At 33.1% G+C, this 23628-nt stretch overlaps 1 protein-coding gene across 1 annotated transcript; it reads right to left on the bottom strand.

Annotated features, from left to right (window-relative positions):
• Positions 1-4889: 4889 nt before the first annotated feature.
• On the bottom strand, positions 4890-7091 carry LOC131652015 (SKP1-like protein 1A). The gene is made up of 2 exons (XM_058921779.1): positions 6695-7091; positions 4890-5265 (listed from the first exon to the last, which is right to left on the bottom strand). The coding sequence occupies exons 1-2, from the start codon at positions 6986-6988 to the stop codon at positions 5092-5094; spliced, it is 468 nt and encodes a 155-aa protein (XP_058777762.1). The 5' UTR covers positions 6989-7091; the 3' UTR covers positions 4890-5091.
• Positions 7092-23628: the final 16537 nt, after the last annotated feature.

The raw sequence follows: 23628 nt of genomic DNA, 5'->3' as shown, positions 1-23628 counted from the left end.
CATTACATCTCAAATTTTAGTACATTATTTCAATCATTATTTAGTTAAATTTGTATTCTTATTTTATATTTTTGTAATTTTTTTACTTCTTAAAATAATCATTTTCTAGTTTTATTAATATCGTTATTTTGCTCCTATCTTAGTTATTGTAACTCTAATTTGTGCAAAACCAACGCTAAAATGACTGTGTGGATATTACCAATATATACAGCCAGTTTAATTCTATTTTGGAGTATTTTATTTAACATGATTTTGAAATTGAAATTTTGAAGTGTATTCTTGATCAACAGTGTTTTTATAGTTTTCTAGTTCGACTTTTGCTTATGTTTTGTCTTGTTTTTATCCCTTTTACTTCCAAAAGGATGATATTTTGTCTATGTTGCAGGCACAAGAAGGAATAACATTGATTTCGGAAAAAAAGAACAAAAGAAGCATTAAAAAGGGCGAGCAGACAAAATAGTGGTTACGAACAGTCCACAAGCATCTATTACGGTCATAACCACTGCAGAGCGAAGATACCCCATTAGCAAACAACAAGGATTATAATAAACACGTAAGACCCATTACAGTCGTAATTCCTCCAAATTCTAAACGTGGCTTTTAGCTTATCTCTATTTCTATTTTGCATCCATTGAATTTCTTGCGGTTAAGCTTTGACATTGGGGTAACATTGTATTACATTTACTCTAAATTTCCAAGTTAGTTTCTTGCATTTTTACTTTCAAATGTGGTTATATTGTTCAAGGCTTTGTTGGAGCGTTTTATAGCAAATTTGTTTATGCTTTAATCAATTTCTAAATTTGCAGTTCTTATTATTCCCATTTATGTTGTGTATGTTTTTGTTTTTACCGCTGTAACAATTAATATATCTGAGTAGTTTTCTAGGGACTAAGGGTCGTGAGGATTGTCTTATGAAAGACCATATGTTAAAAGGGTGTGTTTTAATATCTGAACACAAAATTACATATAGTTGAGTTCGAGATGATGAAAGTGTCTCGAATTAAATTGAGGAAAAAAACTCCACTTTTAATAGTTGCGCAAAATTTAATCTTAAACAAATAAACTACACCGACGAGAATGGATAGGTTATTTGTTTCAGACGTAACAACTATTGAAGAGTAATTCAATATTCAGATGTTAAGCATCAGAAATTCTGGGTATCAAATCCTCTGATGTGGGTTGATCTTCTGATGATTACTCAGAAAATAGTATTGACCAGAAGTTGTTGATGTTGAGCATCAGAAGTTCTGATGTGGAACGTGAACAGATCTTCTGGGTCCTGTTAGCTTAGCTATTTAGTTAGTAAGGGTACTTTAGTATTTTTTAGTATTGTACCTTAGACTTGTTCACTAAGTTTACTCTATTAGGGCTTATGTGGCAAAATTTTCTTTTGTATAAATAGCCTTGTAGTAGCTATCATTAATATACAACATAACAATTATTCTCTCATTCTTTTCCGCTGTTATTCCTTTTGTTTATTCTCTTTGTTATCATCTTTGATTCTTGTGCACCAACAATTGGTATCTAGAGCTCCGGTTTCAAACACAGGGAAACACGAGTGAACGTGAGTTTGTGTGACTGTGTGATTGATTTTGTTTCTGGGAAATAAAGTTGTGTTGAATCACACTTTTCTTGGTTGTTTGTGGGTTTGGGAAACACTGCGTGAGTGTGAGTGAAATCTTTTTTTTCTGCACAAGTTTGAAAATGAGTGGAAGCAACTTGAATACCAAACTTCCAGTTCTTGATGGTAAAAACTGGAATAGATGGATGATTCAAATGCGTGTATTATTTGGTGCTCAAGATGTTCTAGATCTTGTCACTGAAGGATATGTTCTGATTGCAGCGGATGCAACGGAAGAACAAAGAGAAGTGCGGAGAGAAACGAGGAAGAGAGATCAGAGGGCGTTGTTATTCATCCATCAGTGTGTGGATGTGAATGTGTTTGAGAAGATTGTTGATTCTATGACGTCAAAGGAGGCGTGGGATATGCTGGTCAGGTGTTACGGTGGTGACGTATCAGTGAAGAAGGTGAAGCTTCAATCCCTGAGAAAGCAATATGAGAATCTCAACATGAAGAACAATGAGAAAGTTTCTGAGTATATCTCTAGATTGATTTTAATCACTAATGAGATGAAGGCTTGTGGAGAATTGTTCCTTTAGAGAAGTGGACTAAAGAGAAGCAGAGTGTTATTCATCTGAAGGTTTTTGGTTCTGTGTGTTATAAACACATTCCAAAAGCTAGAAGGAAGAAGCTGGATGATAGGAGCAGAGTGATGTTATTGGTGGGGTACCACAGTACAGGTGCATACAAGCTCTATTGTCTAGAGACTAACAAAGTTGAAGTCAGCAGAGATGTCATTGTAAAAGAATCAGAAGTTTGGGATTGGAGAGAGTCTCAATCAACTTCTGATGTAGAGATAACTTTTGAAGAAGAGTTAGAATCAGAAGATGAAGAATCTTCTAAAGATGAGTCAGATGGTGAATCTGATTCTGATGATGATCCATAGTCTGGTGGTAGTCATGATTCTGGAAGGGAAAACTCTGAAGATGTAGAGTTTGGAGGTCCTATTTCTTGGAGTTCCAAGAAGCAAGTTATTGTTGCTCTATCAACATGTGAAGCAGAGAGCTGCATGTCAAGCTGTGTGGCTTCTGAACTTATTAGAAGATCTGAAGATTAAAGTGAAGAAGCCTTTGAAGCTGATGATTGATAACAAATCTGCAACCAATCTTGCCAAGAATCCTGTGTTACACGGAAGAAGCAAGCATATTGAGACTAAGTATCATTTCTTGAGAAGCCAAGTCCAGAATGGAACATTAGAGGTTGTGCATTGTAGCACCCAGAAGCAGCTGGCAGATGTTCTGACGAAGGCAATCAAGACGGATCAATTTCTTCTCTTAAGGAATGGAATTGGTGTTGTTAGTTTTGAAGAATATGAATTAAGGGATGATATTGAAGAGTAATTCAATATTCAGATGTTGAGCATCAGAAATTATGGATATCAGATCCTCTGATGTGGGTTGATCTTCTGATGATTACTTAGAAAATAGTATTGACCAAAAGTTGTTGATGTTGAGCATCAGAAGTTCTGATGTGAAACGTGAACAGATCTTCTGGGTCCTGTTAGCTTAGCTATTTAGTTAGTAAAGGAACTTTAGTATTTCTTAGTATTGTACCTTAGACTTGTTCACTAAGTTTACTCTATTAGGACTTATGTGGCAAAATTTTCTTTTGTATAAATAGCCTTGTAGTAGCTATCATTAATACACAACACAACAATTATTCTCTCATTCTTTTGCGCTGTTATTCATTTTGTTTATTCTCTTTGTTATCATCTTTGATTCTTGTGCACCAACAACAACACACTAATGAAAGTAGGTGTTGTCCAAAATTTTTTTTTTTTTTTTTATGAAATGCCTTGTATCTCATTGAATTTAGGAGTTTATGTGAGTCTATTTGATGTAGAAGTCATGTACCCTAGATCCTATTTTAAGCATATCATTATTTAGAATTTAGGAGTTTATGTGAGTCTGTTTGATGTAGAAGTCATGTACCCTATGTCCTATTTTAAGCATATCATTATTTATTTAGAATCATTATCCCTGTTAAAATTTAATGGCTTTAGTTTTTCAGGAATCGATAAGTCTTTTACATTGCTTTGATATTCTCGCACATTTGCGGTGTATCAATTCTTATATTTTATTTTTGATATTTATTCATAAATTGTCAAATTGAAACAATTGAAGAACAAACAAGGAAGTAGAAACATTTGCAGGTTGACTCGAAGTTGCATGGAAAATCGTCAAAAACATAAGATATTGTTCACAATGATTTTAAAATATTGCTTGGAAGTACAACAACTAAGGCAATACCTTTTTCTCTATACATTCATACTTGGCTAGTGGGATTAGTATTATTAACTAGCGGTTGATGATATATTTTTGTATTTTAAAAAGGACCAGTGGTTTAGCAAATACTCCCTCCGTCCCAAAATATAAGAGAAAAAAATGCATTTTTCTTGTCCCAAAATATAAGATAAGAAATCATCTTTCATTTCTTTCAAGGTAAAATTAAATGCAAATTGCATTTAACTTACATTCTCTCTCATCATTTCTATAACCAACAACCAATTAGATTTTTTTTTACATTTTTCAAAACACTTTATTTCAAGAAAACCATAAATTAAATGATTGTGTTTTTACTTTTCTTAATAAACGTGATTTTGTTTTTTTCTCTTATAATTTGGGACGGAGGGAGTATGTGTTATGAATTATGTTTATAAATACAAAAGTTGTCAAAGAAATATGCAATACAAATGTGCTTTAGAATTTGTTTTGAATGCGGGTTGTTTGTGTTTGTGTCATTGTTGTTGACTAATTTAAATTTAAGCAAACTCGTATAACATGGCATATACACTAATTGTGCCTTAAGTGCAAAAAGGGTGATTCTTTCTAAGTGCCAAAATAGGGTGCTTAAGAGCCAAAAAGCATGATTTTATCTAACAGTCATTTGGAAAAAAATTCTTGGGTCAATTTGGGGTCTTGTTTGTGTCAATTGGGGATTGAGGCAACATCTAGATCTAACTGATCACTATATCTTTCGAGGATCAATTTGGAGTTCTTTATAATGTATTTGTTAAAGTTGTGCTTTGGTGTTATGAAAACAGTGTTATTTGTTTAGTACCAAATAAAGAACTATAATCATCTAGGAGTTCTCCATTTTCCATAATAGCAATACTTATCGGGGAAAGGTTTTACAGCCAACAAATTAATAAAATAAAAATTATGATTTATTATTTCAAGACTGAATATAGAAAAAAAATAACAAAGATAATTTTAAAATAAGTAAAACATAAAAATCATCAAAACATAATCCACAAACAAGACAGGGATCAGCCAATCATAACCAACTATTACTTACAATTCAAGATGCACTAAAATCATCCAACAAAGAAGCAGATTCATGACCAGACTCAACAAACATAAACCAAAAGATAACCAAGTACTAATAAACTTAGAATGACCTAACTTGAAGTTCTACTATGAATAAAACGAAATATAACATAAACCAACTAGACATATCCTTGATAAAACTCATTCGAAAGCCCACTGGTTTTCACGACGAACTTCCTCCTCTTCCTCTGGAGTGAAGTCATTCTTAATGTTGAAGGTCCTGCGGATCTCCTCAGGTGTCTTTCCCTTGATCATGTCTGCTACAGTCTGGCATGTAAGATCAAGCAAGTTCTTGATGTTTAGATAGTTAGCAGCCTAAAAAAGAAAAATGTCATATAAGTTAGTAATTATAAAGTCTTAACTTGTGAATAATAAACAAAACTACAATGCTTTAGATAACACCAGAGAACACAACAAATATTGAACTAATAAAAGAAATAAAAACAAAGAAAGTAAAAAGTTCAACAATGAATCAGTAATCCAAATGTGAGATAAAGGGAACAAGGTTAGATTAAAACTAAAATACTAAAGGCCATCTACTACTGCTAGGACTTTGTTAATAACAAATGTAAAAAAAAAAGATAACCTTAAAAAGAGGTCAATTTGATAAAAACTCAAACATTTAGGCTATGTTTGGGAGTTTGGAGGGGAGGGGAGGGGAAGGCTTCCAAAAACAAAATTTTAAAAAAATGTAGGCAAATATTTGACATTTTTTGAAAAAATGATTTTGTTTAGAATGATAAAAGAGTTATTATCATTAGTAAATTTTTAATTTTTAAAATAGTATAACAACCTAAAAGATATTTGGAAAATTTATGTAAACCCTTCAAAACCCCCCAAAACCCTCCTACAATACAATTTTTGAGTTCCCCTATTTTATGGGGTTTTTGGTGTTATGAATAAACTCAAACCCTCCAAAACCCTCCTACCCAAAATCTTTTTATCCTTTCCACCCAATTCCTCCTATTTTTCAAAACCCTCCCCTCCCTTCCCCTCCAAACTCCCAAACATAGCCTTAGGGAATCCTCTAAAAGCTACCTAGTAAGAGTGAATGAATACTAAAGTAACTAAAATACTACATCGATAACCCACATAGGATTTTGGGATTGAACATATCACGATACCTACCAATTCATCATCACAATTTCTCTACAGACAAGAATGAAAACACACAAAACCATTGAATGTTCAGAGTTAAAGTTCAGTGCAAACAACATAACCAAAGAAAAGTTACAATTGCGAACACACCCTTACCAATAACAATTTCAAATACAAAAGCAAAAAGAAATCAACACAACAAAGAAACAATTGCAACCACGATACAAAGAACCCTAGAAAAGTTATCAACATCAACACCGTATAAACCATCAAGAACTCATGAACACGTGACTACAACCAGAATCCAAAGAACCCTAGAAAAGTTACCAACATCAACACCATAAAAACCAACAAGAACAGAATCAATTGTAGCTCCCTAAAAACTGCATAAAGCTAGTTCAATAGTTCGATGACCTATCACAGTAACAACTATATGCATATTCATAACACACAGAAAGAAAACCCTAATCATATTCTTAACACAACAAAATAAAAACCTAATCAAATTCTTAACACGCAACAAAAAAACCCTAATCTTGCAACCAAAAATTTACACAACAAAAACAAATATCCAAATCAAAGAAACAATTCAACAATAACAGAATCGAATATATTCAAGAACAATCGTCACAAAAAAAAGACTCACCAATATGAGATCAAACAGCGTGACCTGATCAACCTTAACAAACTCCGCATCCCAAGCTTTAAGCTCATCCTCATTAGGCTTATCATCAGCAGCCGCAGCATCAACATGTTTCTTGCAAAACTCAATAACCTTAGCCAAAATCTTGCTGGTGACATTCGGCAGAGGGATTCCACTATCAGCACAATCATCTTCAATCATGTGTTTGATGGTTTGCGATTCCAAAGCCACAGCTTCGTCAACCTCGAATGCCTCGCCATCAGAACTCTTGAGAGTGATCTTCTTTGTGGAAGCCATAGCGATCGAAATTCGATTTTGAAATTTTGTGAAAAGTGAAAACCCTAACCCCCAATTTGTTTCTTTTCTCGAGTTGGAAAATTGTGAACTGTGAAAAAGAAAGGACGTGAATGCTTTATTTATAGTGGTGTTAAGAATTGCAATAGGTAAAAAAAATCTTTTTTTTTTATATTAGGTTATAAAGATTTGGTATTTAAATTAGGCTATTTTTTCGGAAATATAATAAATTTTGATTTGATTCATTGATATATACAATAATTATTGATTCCATCGAAAAATAGAATACTCGAGAGATGACGATTGAATTCCCATTTGTTTTTAATTTTTTTAAAAAATATATAAGGCATGTAAATAGCTGTATTTTAGTTATAACTTTTATTAATTAGTTTTAAAATTTACCTTTTTTAATTAGTTCTGAAATTTGTTTTTTTTTTTTTTAAGATGAATCTTCGGTTTAAATTTAACTGTATCTTTATAAAAATTGTGTTTTAAAACAATGTTTTGAATTGAATTTTTATTTAATTTTTGTAACAAATCTTTGTTTTTTATTGTTAATTTTTTAGAAGAGTACAAAATTTTATCACAATCAATTTGTTGTTGTTATTTATCACTATCATTCACAATTATTATTTCAATCTAATCATAATAAAATTTAAATATAATTGACGATTACACAAAAATATTTTTACATATCAATCAAATCTTTTAAAATTTATTTATTAACAAAGGGAATTGTTAAACTTGCTTTTTAATTTTAAACAATAAAATCTTTTTAAATTATTCTTTTTACAAAAGAAAACATTAAACTTGTTTTTTAATTTATTTCAATATTTATGTTTTTAAAAAAAAAATAAAGCTTTTGTTAGAAAATAGACTTAACTCATACACATATTTTATAATGTCAATTGATAACTATAAGATTCTGAACAATATTTAATTTTTATTTAATCTATATATAATGAATCATCAATAGATAATTGTAAGAAGTGACAATTTATATTTTCATATTTATATAATGTAACAATTAAACTCTTAAAAACTTTTTAAATTATTCGACTTGTTTTTTATTTTGTTTTAAAATATATATTTTAAAACATTTATGCTTTTACTTTAAAAAATAAAAGAAATAACTTTTCTTTATTTATTTTTTAACAAAATTCTACAAAACTAAATATTAACTTAAAGTTATCTAGAAAAAAATTATATGTTTTGAAGTATATATAATTTGACTTAAATACACTTTTTATCCTTTATTTTAATATTTTTAACATTTTAGTCTCCATTTTAAAAGATACAAGCTTTTAATCCTTCTATTAAATATTTTTTGGATTTTTTTAGTCCCCTTACACTTTTGTGGATGTGGCATGGGGATGGACATGCGGCCGAATAGGGTGGAATTCGGACCCAAAAACTCAAACCGACCAAAATCTCGAGTGTTATACTAAAGCCCAATTTCGACCATTCAAAAATCGATTTGATCAGGTTATTGTTTATACAGTTCGATTATACTAAATTACATGACAGTCAAAATAATTGCATTTTTTGATAAAAATTCAAAAAATTCATATAAAAGAAATGATATAGCAGAAAAATTCATAAATCATACAATATAATAAAGCTAGATGAGTATTTTGGCAAGTTTGCCACTTGTCATGTTCTTAGCAACCTTCCTATTTTTATATTTTCTATTAATAGTAAACTTGCTAAAATTATCTTTGCATATTTTTTAATTTTTAAATTTATTATTTCTTAATCACTCAATAATTAATAATTAATATTTCAAAAGAAGTTTGATTGATTTTTATACATTTATAGGCTGTCAAAAACCTATAGTCAATATTGTTTCTCATAAATATAAATAACCAAACAAAAAGTGACTCAAAACCCTTCATATGGATATATAAGATATTTTACACCTTGGGATTCCAAACGCTTATCAGAAAATAACAGTCGCGTACCAATACAAAATTTCGGTGCCGCTTGAACGATAAACTCTTGATATCCTAAACCCTAAGTCTCTTCCCAATCTAATCTCTCTTTTCCTATACCTAATTATGTCATCATAAATTTTTCCTCCCAATTCATTTTGTAACATGGAATCGTCGCTACAATCTTCCAGATATCCAGTATCAATTTCTTCCGCTTAAATGCATATAAATAGGAACATTTTCTTCGATTCTCAATCACAATCCTTCTGATACATTCATATAAATTTTTATGCGATGGAGATGGTTCTAATAGATGAGAAGGTTGTTGTTGTTGCTGTTGTTTTCTTTTGGTATTCTCTGTCGATTATATTTTATAGTTTTATTCTAATTCGTTTTATCTATAAATTTATATGGTAACAAAATTCAAGCTTCAGTCAAAAAAAGCTCTACTGCCTTGATTTGAAAATAAGATACGTGAGGGAATAATGTTTTGCCCTAAAATTCCATGTCCTAAACTTTCTCTATTTTGGATTTTTGGGTCATTTGTTTTGCCCAACTTTGAGTTTTTAGAATTCGTTTATGTTTACGTTGCTACTCTCATATGTTTTGTTTGGATTCATTTCATTTTGGGTTATGTATTTTGGATGTTAGTTATTATTTGTGATTGATTTTACTTTTGAATCTTTATTAAAAACCTGTGAAAAAAGCACAACTATGTTTACGACAAAGGTCAATTATTCCTATCTTATGTTTTGGAGCTATATTTTGGTGGAATTGATGTCAAACATACACTTAAAGGTATGAAAAAATTTGCCTTACTTGGGAGCAAACCTCCTTATGATGAGTAAGGACAACAATAATGAAAGCTTATCCCACTAAGTGGGCTCGACCCCATATCATGCATGTGTTTGTAAAAGTCTTATCAGTCTAAGTCTAACAGTTTTCTTATTCATCAAGAGTTTTAGTGCATGCTACCACCAGTTCATAATATATTTGGTAGCTATTTATATTTAAATTTAAATTATCTATCATTTGGTAAGTAAGACCTATATCACAATTAGCATTGTTCTGACAAGGTGAAATGCAGGTTCGGACAGCAACATCAAAACTGTGAGGCTGTCTCATGAAGGCTTAATGATGAATCAATCATACAAGTGTTTCAAAGAACTATTTAAAGTTCCATGAAAGTATGGCCAAAAGCAAGTATTGCAAAGAAAAGTGCAACTAAGAAACAAAAACAAAGTACTTATTTAATAAGAATTTGAATATTAAAAAATATATTTTGACGATTTCAACAAATCCCCCCACCCCCATGTGTCTCCTTTTGATCCTTCAATGATATGGTATATTATCCAGTCCTCATTGTGTTTTATTACCTGTTCTTCATACCCACAACTGATTTTCCTTTACTTTAATTTTTTCATAGAATTTCTCCAAGTAATTTACGTAATTCAACAGTTTGGGATGCTGGAGTTAAAGGGCTACATAAGTTAATAAGGTATGTCTTTGTATCTTTTCATCAATCTTGTGTGTATATCTTCTTTACCCTTACAATGAGCTCGATGTCGTTCCATAAAATCAGTACATAAAAGAACTACCATATGAGATAAACATGTCAGCTGAAAATAGAACTGTCTAACAAATTTATTTTGAATGATATTTCAGGTTGGAAGATGGTGCATCAACCAATTAAGAATAATCCATAATAAGAATATACATGAAAGATAGATCTTTAGTCTAAGCACCTACTTAAAATTAATGATTATGATGATGTATTTACTATTTTTATGGAACCTATAATATTCCTCAAACCTTACATTGAGAATTTTATTGTAATTGAAATTGGAATAGCAAACTCATTTGAGTCGTATAAATAAAACTGGGTTTTGTCTTCATATCATTTCATTTCTTCTATTATGTTCTATGATTTTCATTTAGTCTCTAAAAGGAACCTATAATAAATTAATAATGTATTTGCAAATTTATATGGGATAATTGTTGTTGTCTTATACTACTAAGACATAGAGTAAACGTAGTGGTGAGTTGGAGTATTTTGATGCAGCAGAATCTTCAATGTTACTTCTAGCCATTTTTTATCTTCTGCATCTTAGTTATCTTAGATTAACATAGGAACTACTCATGTGTGGAGCTTGGTTTTCTTAGTTCTGAAAAATAATCTAAAGCTTTTATCATTTATATTCATCAAATCATAAAATCAACTATGCAGCCAATAGAGCCCTCCATGTAAAAGACTAACCATACTTATTACAATAATCTTGGACATATATTAATATCGTTTACAAGCCACTACCTATGATGTTTATTATTTGTATCTGTTTAAAGTTTTCCAATAAAGTAACAGGCCAGTAGATCATATATGATTGAGAAAATTTTGTAAAGAAATCAAATTTCAAACGATTTCATTTCCTTTATTATGCTATGCTGCTGAAAATTTATTATTTCCTTTGTAAATTGTTAATAGTTATAAAATAGTTTTTTAAGCGTAAGCAATTGTTTCTTGTGTCTTGCACGGGTATAGACATTAGATAAGGTATATTTTGAGTATGCAAAGAGAAATATATTTTATGAAAAGTGACATTTTATTTGACATGTTTTCATTTGTAAATTATAAATAATTATAAAACGAGTACTGCTATATGTCGCAAAAATTATTATTTGGAATATCACCAACGCATAATTCATATGCATATCACGGACACCACTTTTTGAAGATAGATATTTGCTTCTATTAAATTTCTACTGCACCACTCTTGTCCAGCAATTTCTCCATGTACTTAAAGCTGTTAGACACCACCACATGTATTTTGTGTAAACAAGTTACGTGGCATGTAAAAACTACTGAATGACATAATTGATGTTCACGTTTTTGTGGATAAAAATATTTGTGTCTAGGGATTAAACATCAAAGAATGCCAAGTAGAGCAAGAGAAAATGTAAAAACTGTAGACAAGAACATAAAAAGTAGACATTTTGTCTTCAATATATCATTCGTGAGTTTTTCACCAATATTTTATCGTGACATAAAGCATTTTCCTTATGAAATTTTTATGACATTTTTACTTAATTTGTATTTTTATATAACTATTATTCAATATTATTATGTTTTATTTAACATTTAAATTTATTATTTTTCTTTTTAATTTCTAATTTTTACTTTATTAATTGTTCCATTTTTTTAATTATGACATTTTAACTAAATTTGTACTTTTATATAATATACTAACTATTATTCAATATTATATTTTATTTAAAATTTATTTTTCATTTCAAATGTGCGTAACATAGCGGTACCCGTGCAAACGCCCTAATATTCCACTACTATTAACAAAGACAAATTATAATATTATTTTGTTTGTAAACTACTAATAACAATTTGTCCCGTGCCTCGCACGGGTATAACCACTAGTTATAAATATTATGATCATAATCATATCAAAATTAGACATTCAATTTTAAAAATAAAGTCTACAATCCATGATAGTTTTTGTTGAAGCTTAAATACTAGTTTTGGTTAAAGTTTGAATAATGTGTTAATCCTTAAATTACATCCATCCTTCATAAATAAATTAATATAAAATACCAACACTAATTATAATTTATGTCCATCATCATACTTCCAACACTTAAATACCCTCTATAGGCATAATAATAATAATAATATCGCAATTGAAATGCTAAAGAGTCTGATTAATCAGTCTCCCTCATAATCTGCAAGAGAGATGTTGTTTTATAAATAATATACTACATAACAATAGTATTCAAATTTAACTCAAGACAGTAATATTAAGTTTGGGGAGGAAAACTTGATAACTTGTTATAAGATATATCTGAGAATGATAGTTATGCATAAATGATATTGAATTGTCACTGGTTGATAAGGCCAAATATGCTAATCTTCACATCCATTCACAAATTTATGACACATAAACAAAAACTAACAATCAACAATATACGTAAATATATCTATACACAAAACACTAAAAATCAACAATACATAAACATACCTATATCAAATTTTATCATGTTCTACAACTTGTAAGATGCCATACACAGTTTTTAAACACATAAACACAGACTAACAACCAGCAATACACACAAATATACCTTGAATCACTCATTGCAAACTAGCACTTCCAATTTCCTGTAAGTTCCTTTCTCCAACTTGTTAGAGATAGGTATGATAATCCTGGATATCTTCAAGAATCGTGTTTGTTCACTTTCCGAACAAAGTATTTCGACCCTATTCTTGTCTGGGTTCACGAAATCTTTGCGGGGATATTTCTCGAAGAACAATCTGTTTCTGACAATGGAGAACAGATAAGAATGTAGAGGAAGTATGTTTTTCGTGTTCGAAACCGAGGCCAAATGACTCCTTATATAGGAGATCAACAATAGAAACCGAAATGGCACACCTGTTCGGTAAAAATAGTTATGTTGGTTGGAAAACGACGCACCTGTTCGTAAAACGGTTATGTCGGTTGGGAAAGGGCGCTGCCCCTTGGACCCCGACAGGTCGCCAGGGGCTCCGCCCCTTGGACCCCGACGGGGCGCTACCCCGCACCTCGCCAGGGGCTCCGCCCCTTCGAACCGCGTTTCTATTATTCATATTCAATTGCACGTTTGGCTCTACGAGCGTGCACTCCGCACTACCCTAACTCGTTTCAAGCTTAACGCATAATTGCATCGGCCTACAGTAAATCACATTATTACCAAAATACATTGATGATACTAAAATCACCAACACAACTCCTTGCAACTTCCTTTCTTCAGCTCCTTGCAAGGGTCCATCTCCAGCACCTTGCATACTCCCTTCTCCATGTTCCATCTTCCAATAAAGCAAAATATAAATGAATTAGCATAACAAACAACATAAGGACATGTTCCATCAGCAAATATATATTAAACCATAAATAAACATGTCAAACTAAAAACATATATTTTTACTACATAAGTATCTATCAAGCATAGCAAACATGTCAAAAATATAATGGATCTTGCCACTCTGTTGAATTTACACATCTTCTTTCTCTCAATGTGAGTAAGAATTCATTCACTGGTAAATTCAGTTCTGCAATTCTTCAATGGCTCTTCACACACTTGATTTCTCTTGTGGCTTCTGCAAATCAATTTTCAGGCGAAATCTCAAATGTTTTTTAGAATATTTTGCCGTTACAACAATTAGTAGCATATGCTAACTCATTTTCTTGACCATTATTACCTTCAACTTTGGCTTTGTGCTCTAAGCTTTAAGTGCTTGATCTTAAAAACAACTCTTTGTCGAGCTCAATCAATCTTAATTCACAGGTGCACTTTCTCAAACAACAGCTTAGAGTGCTTGATTTTAAAAAGAATTCTTTTTCAAACAGCTTAGAAAATTTATATGGTGCACTTTATGTTCTTCCGATATACAAAAATCTCATAACTCTTATACTTTCTAGTGCACTTTCATGTTTTTTCATTCTTCTAAATAGGAATATTATTTATGATTAAAAAGGAAAATTTCTTTGCCAACCTCCCAACCTTCTAGTTAACCTCTGGTGAAAAACCCAAACTACCCCTGACTTCGGAAATGAACTTCCGCACTGCATGAAAAAGGTGTTTTCGGAAGTTCATCTCCGAAAGCGCCTTTTTTTTAAAAAAAATTGTCTTATTTCGGAAGTTCATTTCCGAAAACAGCATTTCTGAAATGAACTTCCGAAACAATGCGCGTTCTGCAGATTAAGCAGAACACTCCCCCTCCCCCATTCATTTACCCTAATCCAACATCAAACAACACCAAAGGCGAAATTTTGTTAAAAGACTTCAAAGGCAACATCAAAGGCTCCAACAAGCTTCCTATACTACATTAAAAAGCACTCCAACCTCTTCAATCGGTAAGCATTATGAGTTTTAGATCTATGCTTAAAATTGATATTAGGGTGTTTACAAATAGGAAAATATGTATTAGGTTAGGTTGGTACTGGTATTTAGGATGTTTAGAATGTGTAGACATAGGTTTAAAGTTTGATTTTGGGGTCTGCCATTGTAGGTTGCAGAAAAGCTCTGCGCAGGGGTGTTTCGGAAGTTCATTTCCGAAAACACCTCCATCCCAGTTTCGGAAATGAACTTCCGAACTGTATCAGAAGTGCATTTTTTTTTGTTTTTTCATTTGTCTCGCATATTAATCGATTTCGATTGTTTACAGGAACATGTCAGGCAACCAGCCAGCACGCATCAGACAGGGCAGGGAGTCTCAGACTGCGTCGGCTAGACGCGAGCGGGCGGCGGCGCAGCTGGCGTCGACACGCGGGCGGGGCCGAGGACGCCGTGTGCACGTTCCACAGGACTTGGTGGAGAGTTCATCTGCTTCAGGCTCTAGGAGTAGGCTGGCTCGGGTATCTTCTTCCCGCCAGCGAGAGGAGGAGGATGAGGATGAGGAGGAGGTCATACCGGATGTTGACCCTCCAGTCGGGGAGGAGGAGGAGCAGGAGGTGGATAGCTATCCGGGAGGGCCTTTTGACACTTCCCTGCTGATTCACTACCAGGATCACGTCGCTCGGCGGATCTGGGAGGGAGAGGTATTTTTTTTAACTTAGCCGTTTATTTGTCACCATTTTTTATAATTTTACCGTTTATTTCTCGCTTATTTGTTTTTTTTTTGTAACAAGAGAGAGAGCCATTGAAAATGGTAAACCACTCCAGGAAGATTTTCGGTCTGTTTAAACCAGCAGCTCAGTGGTTTAACGACCATGTGCGAGGTTCAGGGCTTAGCGGGCTCTGCATGACCGGGTACACCACCATCAGCACCGGCATGCAGGGGGCATTTGTGGAGCGCTGGCACAAGGAGACGTCTTCTTTCCACTTGCCGGTGGGGGAGTTGACGATCACCTTGCATGACGTCCAGTGTCTTCTCCACCTGCCTATTAGGGGGCCGCTGTTGGACCACTCCAGGATCCAGAGGGTCGAGGCCATTGAGTGGATGATGCACTATTTGGGCCTACCGCACGAGGTTGCTCACCTGGAGTGCGTCTCGACTTCTGGGCCTCATGTCCGGTTCAACACACTGAGCCTCTATTTTGAGTTCCACCTGGACGCGGCGGCCGAGGCCGAGCAGGAGGATAACGACCTATTTAGGGAGTACCACCGCGGCCGCGCTCTCCAGTGCTGGTACATGCATGTTGTAGGCGCTGCATGCTTTGTGGACAAGAGTTTCAGGTACGTCGACGTGGCCTACCTCCGCTATTTCATGGACCTGGATACCGTTCACCAGTGGAACTGGGGGTCAGCTACTCTGGCATATCTCTACCAGAAGCTGAATGAGGCCTCCAACTGGAGGACGAGGCAGTTGGTCGGATCCTGCACACTGCTTACGGTACGTTTTATTTTAATACATTATCATATTTATTTATTTATATATGTTTCGTATTTAATTTTAATACATTATCTTGTTTCTGTTTCAGAGCTGGATCATCTCCTACTTCTCCCGCATCCACGGCTTTCACATCGATCCTGCGTACGTGGACGCCATGCCCAGGGCCGCCAGATACGCTCTCCAGAGGGGGAACGATGCGGTGGGACCATACCGTCTGTACTTGGACCGCACGATGCACGACGACGTCACCTGGAGACCGTTCGTCGACTACGCTCAGATTGTCCCCTTTGACGGCATTGCTCTATATTCAGGCTGGTTGGCATGCGGGACCGACATCATGGTTCGATATCTCCCTGAGCGGTGCATGCGTCAGTTCGGATTCGTGCAGCGGATACCCAGGTCACCCTTTGAGGCTGCTCCCGACACTGTGACCCGAGTGCAGCTCACTGCCATATGGGAGCATTGGGAGGATCATGTGGTACCGCTGGAGTACCGTCTCACTCGGGTCACCCAGGACTGGCACAGTGAGGAGGGATACGTCACATGGTTCTACCGGGTGTCACATCCTCTTCTGAGACCCGACATTCCCGGCGCTCCTAGGCCAGCACACGAGGAGATCCTGGAGAACCAACAGGCCGAGGATGATCACGCCATTGATCTCATGCCGATCTGCCAGCGGATATCGATGCTTGGGCGGGACGCGTTGGGTCGAGGTATCGTGGAGCGGGGCGGTCCAGAGGCAGTCGCCGTGATGGAGATGATCGTCACTGATGCGGACCGTGCGGCGACATACAGGCGGCAGAGGAGGTCTCAGGGGGAGAGGTATAGGCACACCCAGTAGTGGTCGGGTTTATATATTTTTTGTTATCGGATTGTATCTTTAGCACACTAGTTTTATTTTTTTCGGTTTGTATATATTATTTTCATCGGATTAGTATTTTTTTTTGTTTATTTATCATATTAGTATTTTCAGTTTATCTATTGCTTATTTTATTTGGCGTTTGCGTTTAATTAAAATGCGAGACTGTTATGAAAAACATAAAAAAAAAAACACAATTTCTGCATAATTCGAAAGTTCATTTCCGAAGACACCCCCCATGAGGTGTTTTCGGAAGTTCATCTCCGAAGACACCCCCCATGGGGTGTTTTCGGAGATGCACTTCCGAATTAAGGAAATTTTTTAAAATAAAAAAGCGCTTCGGAAGTTCATTTCCGAAGCAGGGGTATTTTAGGATTTTCGCTGGGGGTGACCCCCATAGGGAGGTGGCCAAAGAAAAAACCTTAAAAAGAACCCATAAAAACATTATGATTGATGTAACTATGTTTACACATAAACCAATTATTAAATGCTAAGATTTTCAAATTATATATATATATATATATATATATATATATATATATATATATATATATATATATATAGGATTGGTCTTGGGTGAGGTTAAGCAGGCCTATAGTCTAGGCCTAAAAAATTTGGGTGATGGACTTAGTAATATGATAAATATTTTTTTATATATTATTTGTCGAAAAATTATGGAACATTACCTGCACGTTTGCTCAAGTCCCAGTTTTAGCATAAATTTGTGTGTTCGATTCTTTGAAATGAGGCATGTGTAATATTTATATTTTTAGTTTATATATATATATATATATATATATATATATATATATATATATATATATATATATATATATATATATATATATATATATATATATATATATGTTTTTTTTTCTTTCTACCGTTCAACTTAGTGCATGTTAGTCTACTTTAATTTGAGTATTTTTTTTTATCTATCTACTATAGTTTTTATTTGAGCATTTTTTTCTGTTTCACTTAGTTCTATGGTTCAGTTATTTTGTTCCTCTTTTCTCCACTAGTTCACTTTAGTTTGAGCATTTCACTTTGCTACACTTTTATGTATGCCTTTGCTTTTAGTTTTGTTGATTAACACAATGTGGAAGTCACATGCAGATAATGATGTGCCTGCCGATTCTATATCCAAACTGAGTAGCATTGTACAAGATGTTGATCCTGCAGTGTTTTGTGTCCCTTCCAAATACATAGTTACTTGCAAGAACAAGTTTGGTTTAGCAATTCATCAATGCAACCTTCCAAATTTCTATTATCTTTTGAGTCCCACCACGGATGGAAAAATTTACTTTATACCCCTACAATTATACATGTACCCCTACATAAAAAAAATTGGACCGAAATACCCTCGTATAAATAGTACATATTTTTAAAAAAATTATTTTTTCTTCACGTTTCAAAAAAAAAAATTCAAAACATCCAAAAATATATAAACCGGAATACTTTTTAAAGTCTTTCGATTTAAAAAAAATACATACCGGAACACTTAGAAAAAGAGTTCCGGTAGTTTTTAAGGTATTTAAAGTGGGGTTTGAAAGTGCATTAAATATGTAATAAGCATTGATTAAGTGGGCTGAGGTGCAATGGGCTTGTGAGTAATGGGTCTGACCTTATAATTTCTTACCAAAATTTTAATTGATTAAATTCAAAAATTTATAATTTCATATTTATTATCTAGTGACACATAGCTGTTAAAGTTTTATAAATATTTAATTTTTTTTAATCATATCTAAAATATTATTTGTGAATAGTTGTGATGCACTGACCGTAAGAAATATTTTACACAGTGCATAACAATTAAGCTCATAATTAATTAATATAATATTAATAAAAATATTAATTAATTTTTTTTGTAATTTTCTATTCTATTCTGCAATGTCACCTCATTAAAAATAAATAATTTTTCCTAAACATCACTCATATATGCGAAATTGGAGGGGACAAAAAAAGTAAAGTTAAAAAAAAAAACTGAATTTTTTTAGAGAGGGACTAAAAAATTATTAATATGAAAATAGGAGGAACATTAATAAATTTAGGCCTATAATTTTGAATAAAACTTGGGTCTTGTTTCTTAGATTCAATTTTTAGAAAAAATAATGAAAAACTAGTTCTAATATAAGAGAAAAATATATATGTACAACACCTTAGCAAAATCAACAAAATAACAATTTAAGAATCAAATTTAATCATCGTCTTTATATAATCATAATCTCACACACACCAAAGTCCGTCAAAAACTGAGGCGAGCAGGGGGGACAATATAGAGGGGGTGGGATGAAATTTTTGTTACGACCCACAAATACTTACGTGCTAAAGTGGCAGATATTAATCATTTTGCCATCCCTAATAACAGCATATTAACTACATCACACTACCTAATAATCAAAGTACTTTTTTAAATCATTTTGTCATTCCAATAGCAGCATATTAAGATATCACACTACCTGTTATTGATTAAATTCTTTAAAAAAATTATCCTTGTCAGCAATGTCACCTCAGTATAATAAATAATTTATCCTGATCATCATTGTCACATATGCGAAATTGGAGGGGGACCAAAAAAAGTAAAGTTGAAGAACAAAAAATTGAATTTTTAAAGAGTGACTAAAAGATTAAAAATATGTAAATAGAAGGACCAAAAATATATTTAAGCCTATAATTTTGAATAAAACTTAGGTCTTGTTTCTTAGATTCAATTTTTAGAAAAAATAATTAAAAACTAGTTCTATTATAAGAGGGAAAAAATGATTTGTACCACACCTTTGCAAAATCAATAAAATAACAATTTAAGAATAGAAATTAAGCACCTTATATAATCATAATCTCACACACACCAAAGTCCATCAGCAAGTAGGGGGACAATTTATAGGGTGTGGGATGGAAATTTTGGTACGACCCACCAAAAATTACGTGTTAAACAGACAAATATTAATCATTTTGTCACCCTAATCAAAATACTTTTTTATACAGTTAACTTCGATTTCAAATTTCATTATATTTTGTCTCATTTTCCACTATTCCTGAAAGGAAGGCTCTAGGTGTAGGGTTGTTCATTGGTTCGGGTAAATCCGAAATCCGAACCAAACCATAGTGTTTGAGTTGGATATTATTTCAGTTCGGGCAAGAACCGAACCAAACCAATGAAATCAAATAACAATTGGTTCGAATTTTCAATTTTCTACCCGCAAACCCAACCCAAACCAACCATAATTAATTATCATAAAAATTACTACCAAGCATTTAACTTCAAGAAGAAAAAAATTAAATATCGTATATGGACAAGTTATGCTATTTTAATTTGTTATTAGAAAATGGTTAGTGTAATGTGGTAACTGAGCATAGAGATATGAAACACATTCATTATCATACTAACTCAAATGACTAGTTATAGATTCAAAAACCTTTATGTTAGATATTTTTCTTGTTAGATATTTTTGAATCTATTAGGGAAAAATTGCTAGTCTAATATTTACAATTGAACACTATTAATACTAATTTTTTTATATTATTATGAGAAATTAATTTTCATAAATAAGTTTTTTTTCAATTTTTGTTTTGCATTTTTTTATCAACCCGATCATCCAGCCCAAACCAATCCGCTGTTTATCGGTTCGGTTCGGTTTGGGCTTTAACGCAAAAATTTGAAAATCTAATCCAAACCAATCCATTTAATTTTAATCGGTTTGGGTATCGAATTCTCTCAAAGCCGAACCAAACCAGTCTGCGAACACCCCTTTCTAGGTGGTTTTTGGCCTCATACATGTTTTCTCTATGGGAAAGAAGACAACAAAACAACATCATTATTCCTAGTCAAATCATCATCTGAGCTACTAATATCGCTAGTACAAATGTCACTCCTAAACATCTCTCAATTATATCCATATCAACAACCTCATTTGCTCGTTTAAAATTTTCAATACAACAATCCCATAATTAAAACCTATACTCGTGATTTTCGGGTTCAACCACACTCTTGATTTTGTCACACTCCTTGAGTAAAACCATTTTTAAAAAAGGAGAAAAATGGAATGAATAAAAAGAAAGAAGTTAATACCTGCATTTGATCGTTGTAGGGGAAACTGAACATGCCACGGGGTATCAGAAATGTACAAGGTAAAATTTTCATAGATTAGGGATGATGATAATGTTGAACAATTTGTCTTGAATTTATAGAAGAAAAAAAGTAAAAACATTTTAGCTTCTCGCGCCAACATTCATCACGTATTGTTAGAAGACGAAAGATTTGGGTCGAGCGCCCTTACCAAAAAATTTGATTTAATCATAAATGTTTGATGGAGAATGCTAACATCCTTCAATGGGAGCTATTGGATGGAAAATTTGTATCATTTCTCATCACACAACTGTGATTTATTCAACTATGACATACTAAAAATGAAGTGAATCATAACATCATTTGGTAACATAACCTTCTTACCACTTCGCCATTATGCGAATCATCCTTGACGATTATGGATTTTTTTCTCCTTAACCACTTTGTTCTTACATGTATTGTGCTTGAGAGAATCTGGACCTTTATAGACATCATAAGTCACACCCACACACTATCAATGATCTCGATCTTGTATATTAAGGTCACGTGGAATGCACAAGAGATCTTAAATTGGGGCATAACAAGTTAGGTCACACGTTTGACACGTGGTAGAGTTGCCATATCACGACACTTTCTCGGAAAATGGTCATCTACCACGACCATTGATGGATTGGAGCCATGCTCATAAATTTTGAGGAGAAAGCCCAAGAGTTCTGTGTATTTCACTTCTTCATTCATTATTATTTTACATAAATATTTTCTAATTCCTCTATCATATTATGAGTTTAAAATATTATTATTGCATTAAAGTAAAGAAAATTAAAAATAAAATAGCAAGCATGTCTAGCTTAATTGGTAGAGCACAAGGTTTTTAACATTTTGGTTGTAGGTTTTGTCGTGGCGGAAAAAATTGAGATTAAGTTATTGATGAACTTAACACAAAAACAGAGTCGCCACTGAACTTTATTGTTTCCAAAGGAAAGAGAAAATATCGATAAAATTCAATGAGAAATAAAACAAAAGAGAGATCTGGAAATGGGAGTCGGTTATGTAAAGGGAAGTTATTAGCACCCCTCACATCTATGGTACTCAACAGAAACCTCCAAAAAATATGTGTTAGGATGTAATAAGATTAGGGTGATGAGGAAATAAGTGTTTGCTCGTCAAAACTCCAAGAGTTTTGTGCCTACGTATCCTCCATGTGCAATGAAGAAGTTGGAGCCTGGTAGTTCGTGGTAAAAGTAACCATGAAATTTTGTTGACTGATTTTAATTGAAAATACATTTCGTCGTATTCTAGTAAAAAACACAACTTGCTACCCACAAGTATGAGAAAATAAGCATTTGCATCATCTTGATATGGAGAAATTTTACTTGAACTTTCTCACAAGTACGTTTCTACATTCAAGCGGAAAGTGTCAATCACTTTGCGATATATTGTAAAAGCATAGTGGTTTGCATCATCACTAGAATAGAGTAATATCCATCCTCTAGAAATGGTTCTAAAAGAAAAGAGCACAAAGGCACAAAAATAATTTTGATGAGGTTTGTCTTTTTTAGAGGTTTTTGAAAAGAGTTTGAGTATACTTAAATGTCTTAGCATTTATTATGAAAAATATCTTCGGGATCACTTGATAAAGTCAAGGTTTATTAAGAAAGGTTTGAAGTTTAAAAAGAAGTTTTGGAAATAGGGAGAAGTTTTGAAAAATGAAGAAGTGAGCAGGAGATGGAGAGACTATCCTAAAGCATAAAGTAAATGACATGAAATAGAAGGGTTCATTGTAAGGTACCCCACTATCAAAAAACCAATTTTATTTTTAGGATCCTATAAGATCTATATGAGCTATGAGACTAGTTGAAACATCCTTGAGCTTTCACTCCTTCTTAGTATGAACTTTCATGCATCCTCTGTTCTTCAGCTTTGATTAACTATAATGTTAAGGATATTCATGTAATTTGTAACGATAAGGCCTTATATGTCATATCTACCACAATGGTCACATATCAAGGCTAGGTTCTTAAGACTATTGTGATGAGAGAACGCATGTTAAACACAATGATGTGGCATGTGATCCATCATTAAAAACTTGGTCTTCTTTTCAAGGAGAACAAACTTCATTAGGGGAATCTTCTCATTTTTCTTGTTCATGCTATACTCAAACCATTTTCCCTTCATGTTTCTAGACATCTTCCCAAACTCCAATATTTCATCAAGCATATTTGAACCATTTTTCAAAGTACTCTCATATTGTATTATTTTTCCTAGTTTGGAATTCACTAATGAAACCTCTTCTTCCACACTTGTAACGTTTGAGACGAGCTTCTCCTTCTTCTTCTGAAGCACATATATATTTCTCTTATGATTATCTATTTTAAACCGTTTTATTTCCACTTGGTGTACAAGAGCCTATATGTT

The sequence above is a fragment of the Vicia villosa genome, linkage group LG2, assembly GCF_029867415.1.
Source record: "Vicia villosa cultivar HV-30 ecotype Madison, WI linkage group LG2, Vvil1.0, whole genome shotgun sequence".
In the NCBI taxonomy this organism is placed as follows: Eukaryota; Viridiplantae; Streptophyta; class Magnoliopsida; order Fabales; family Fabaceae; genus Vicia; species Vicia villosa.
Note: the sequence above shows the minus strand (reverse complement) of the source record. Positions and strands in the feature narration are given on the sequence as shown.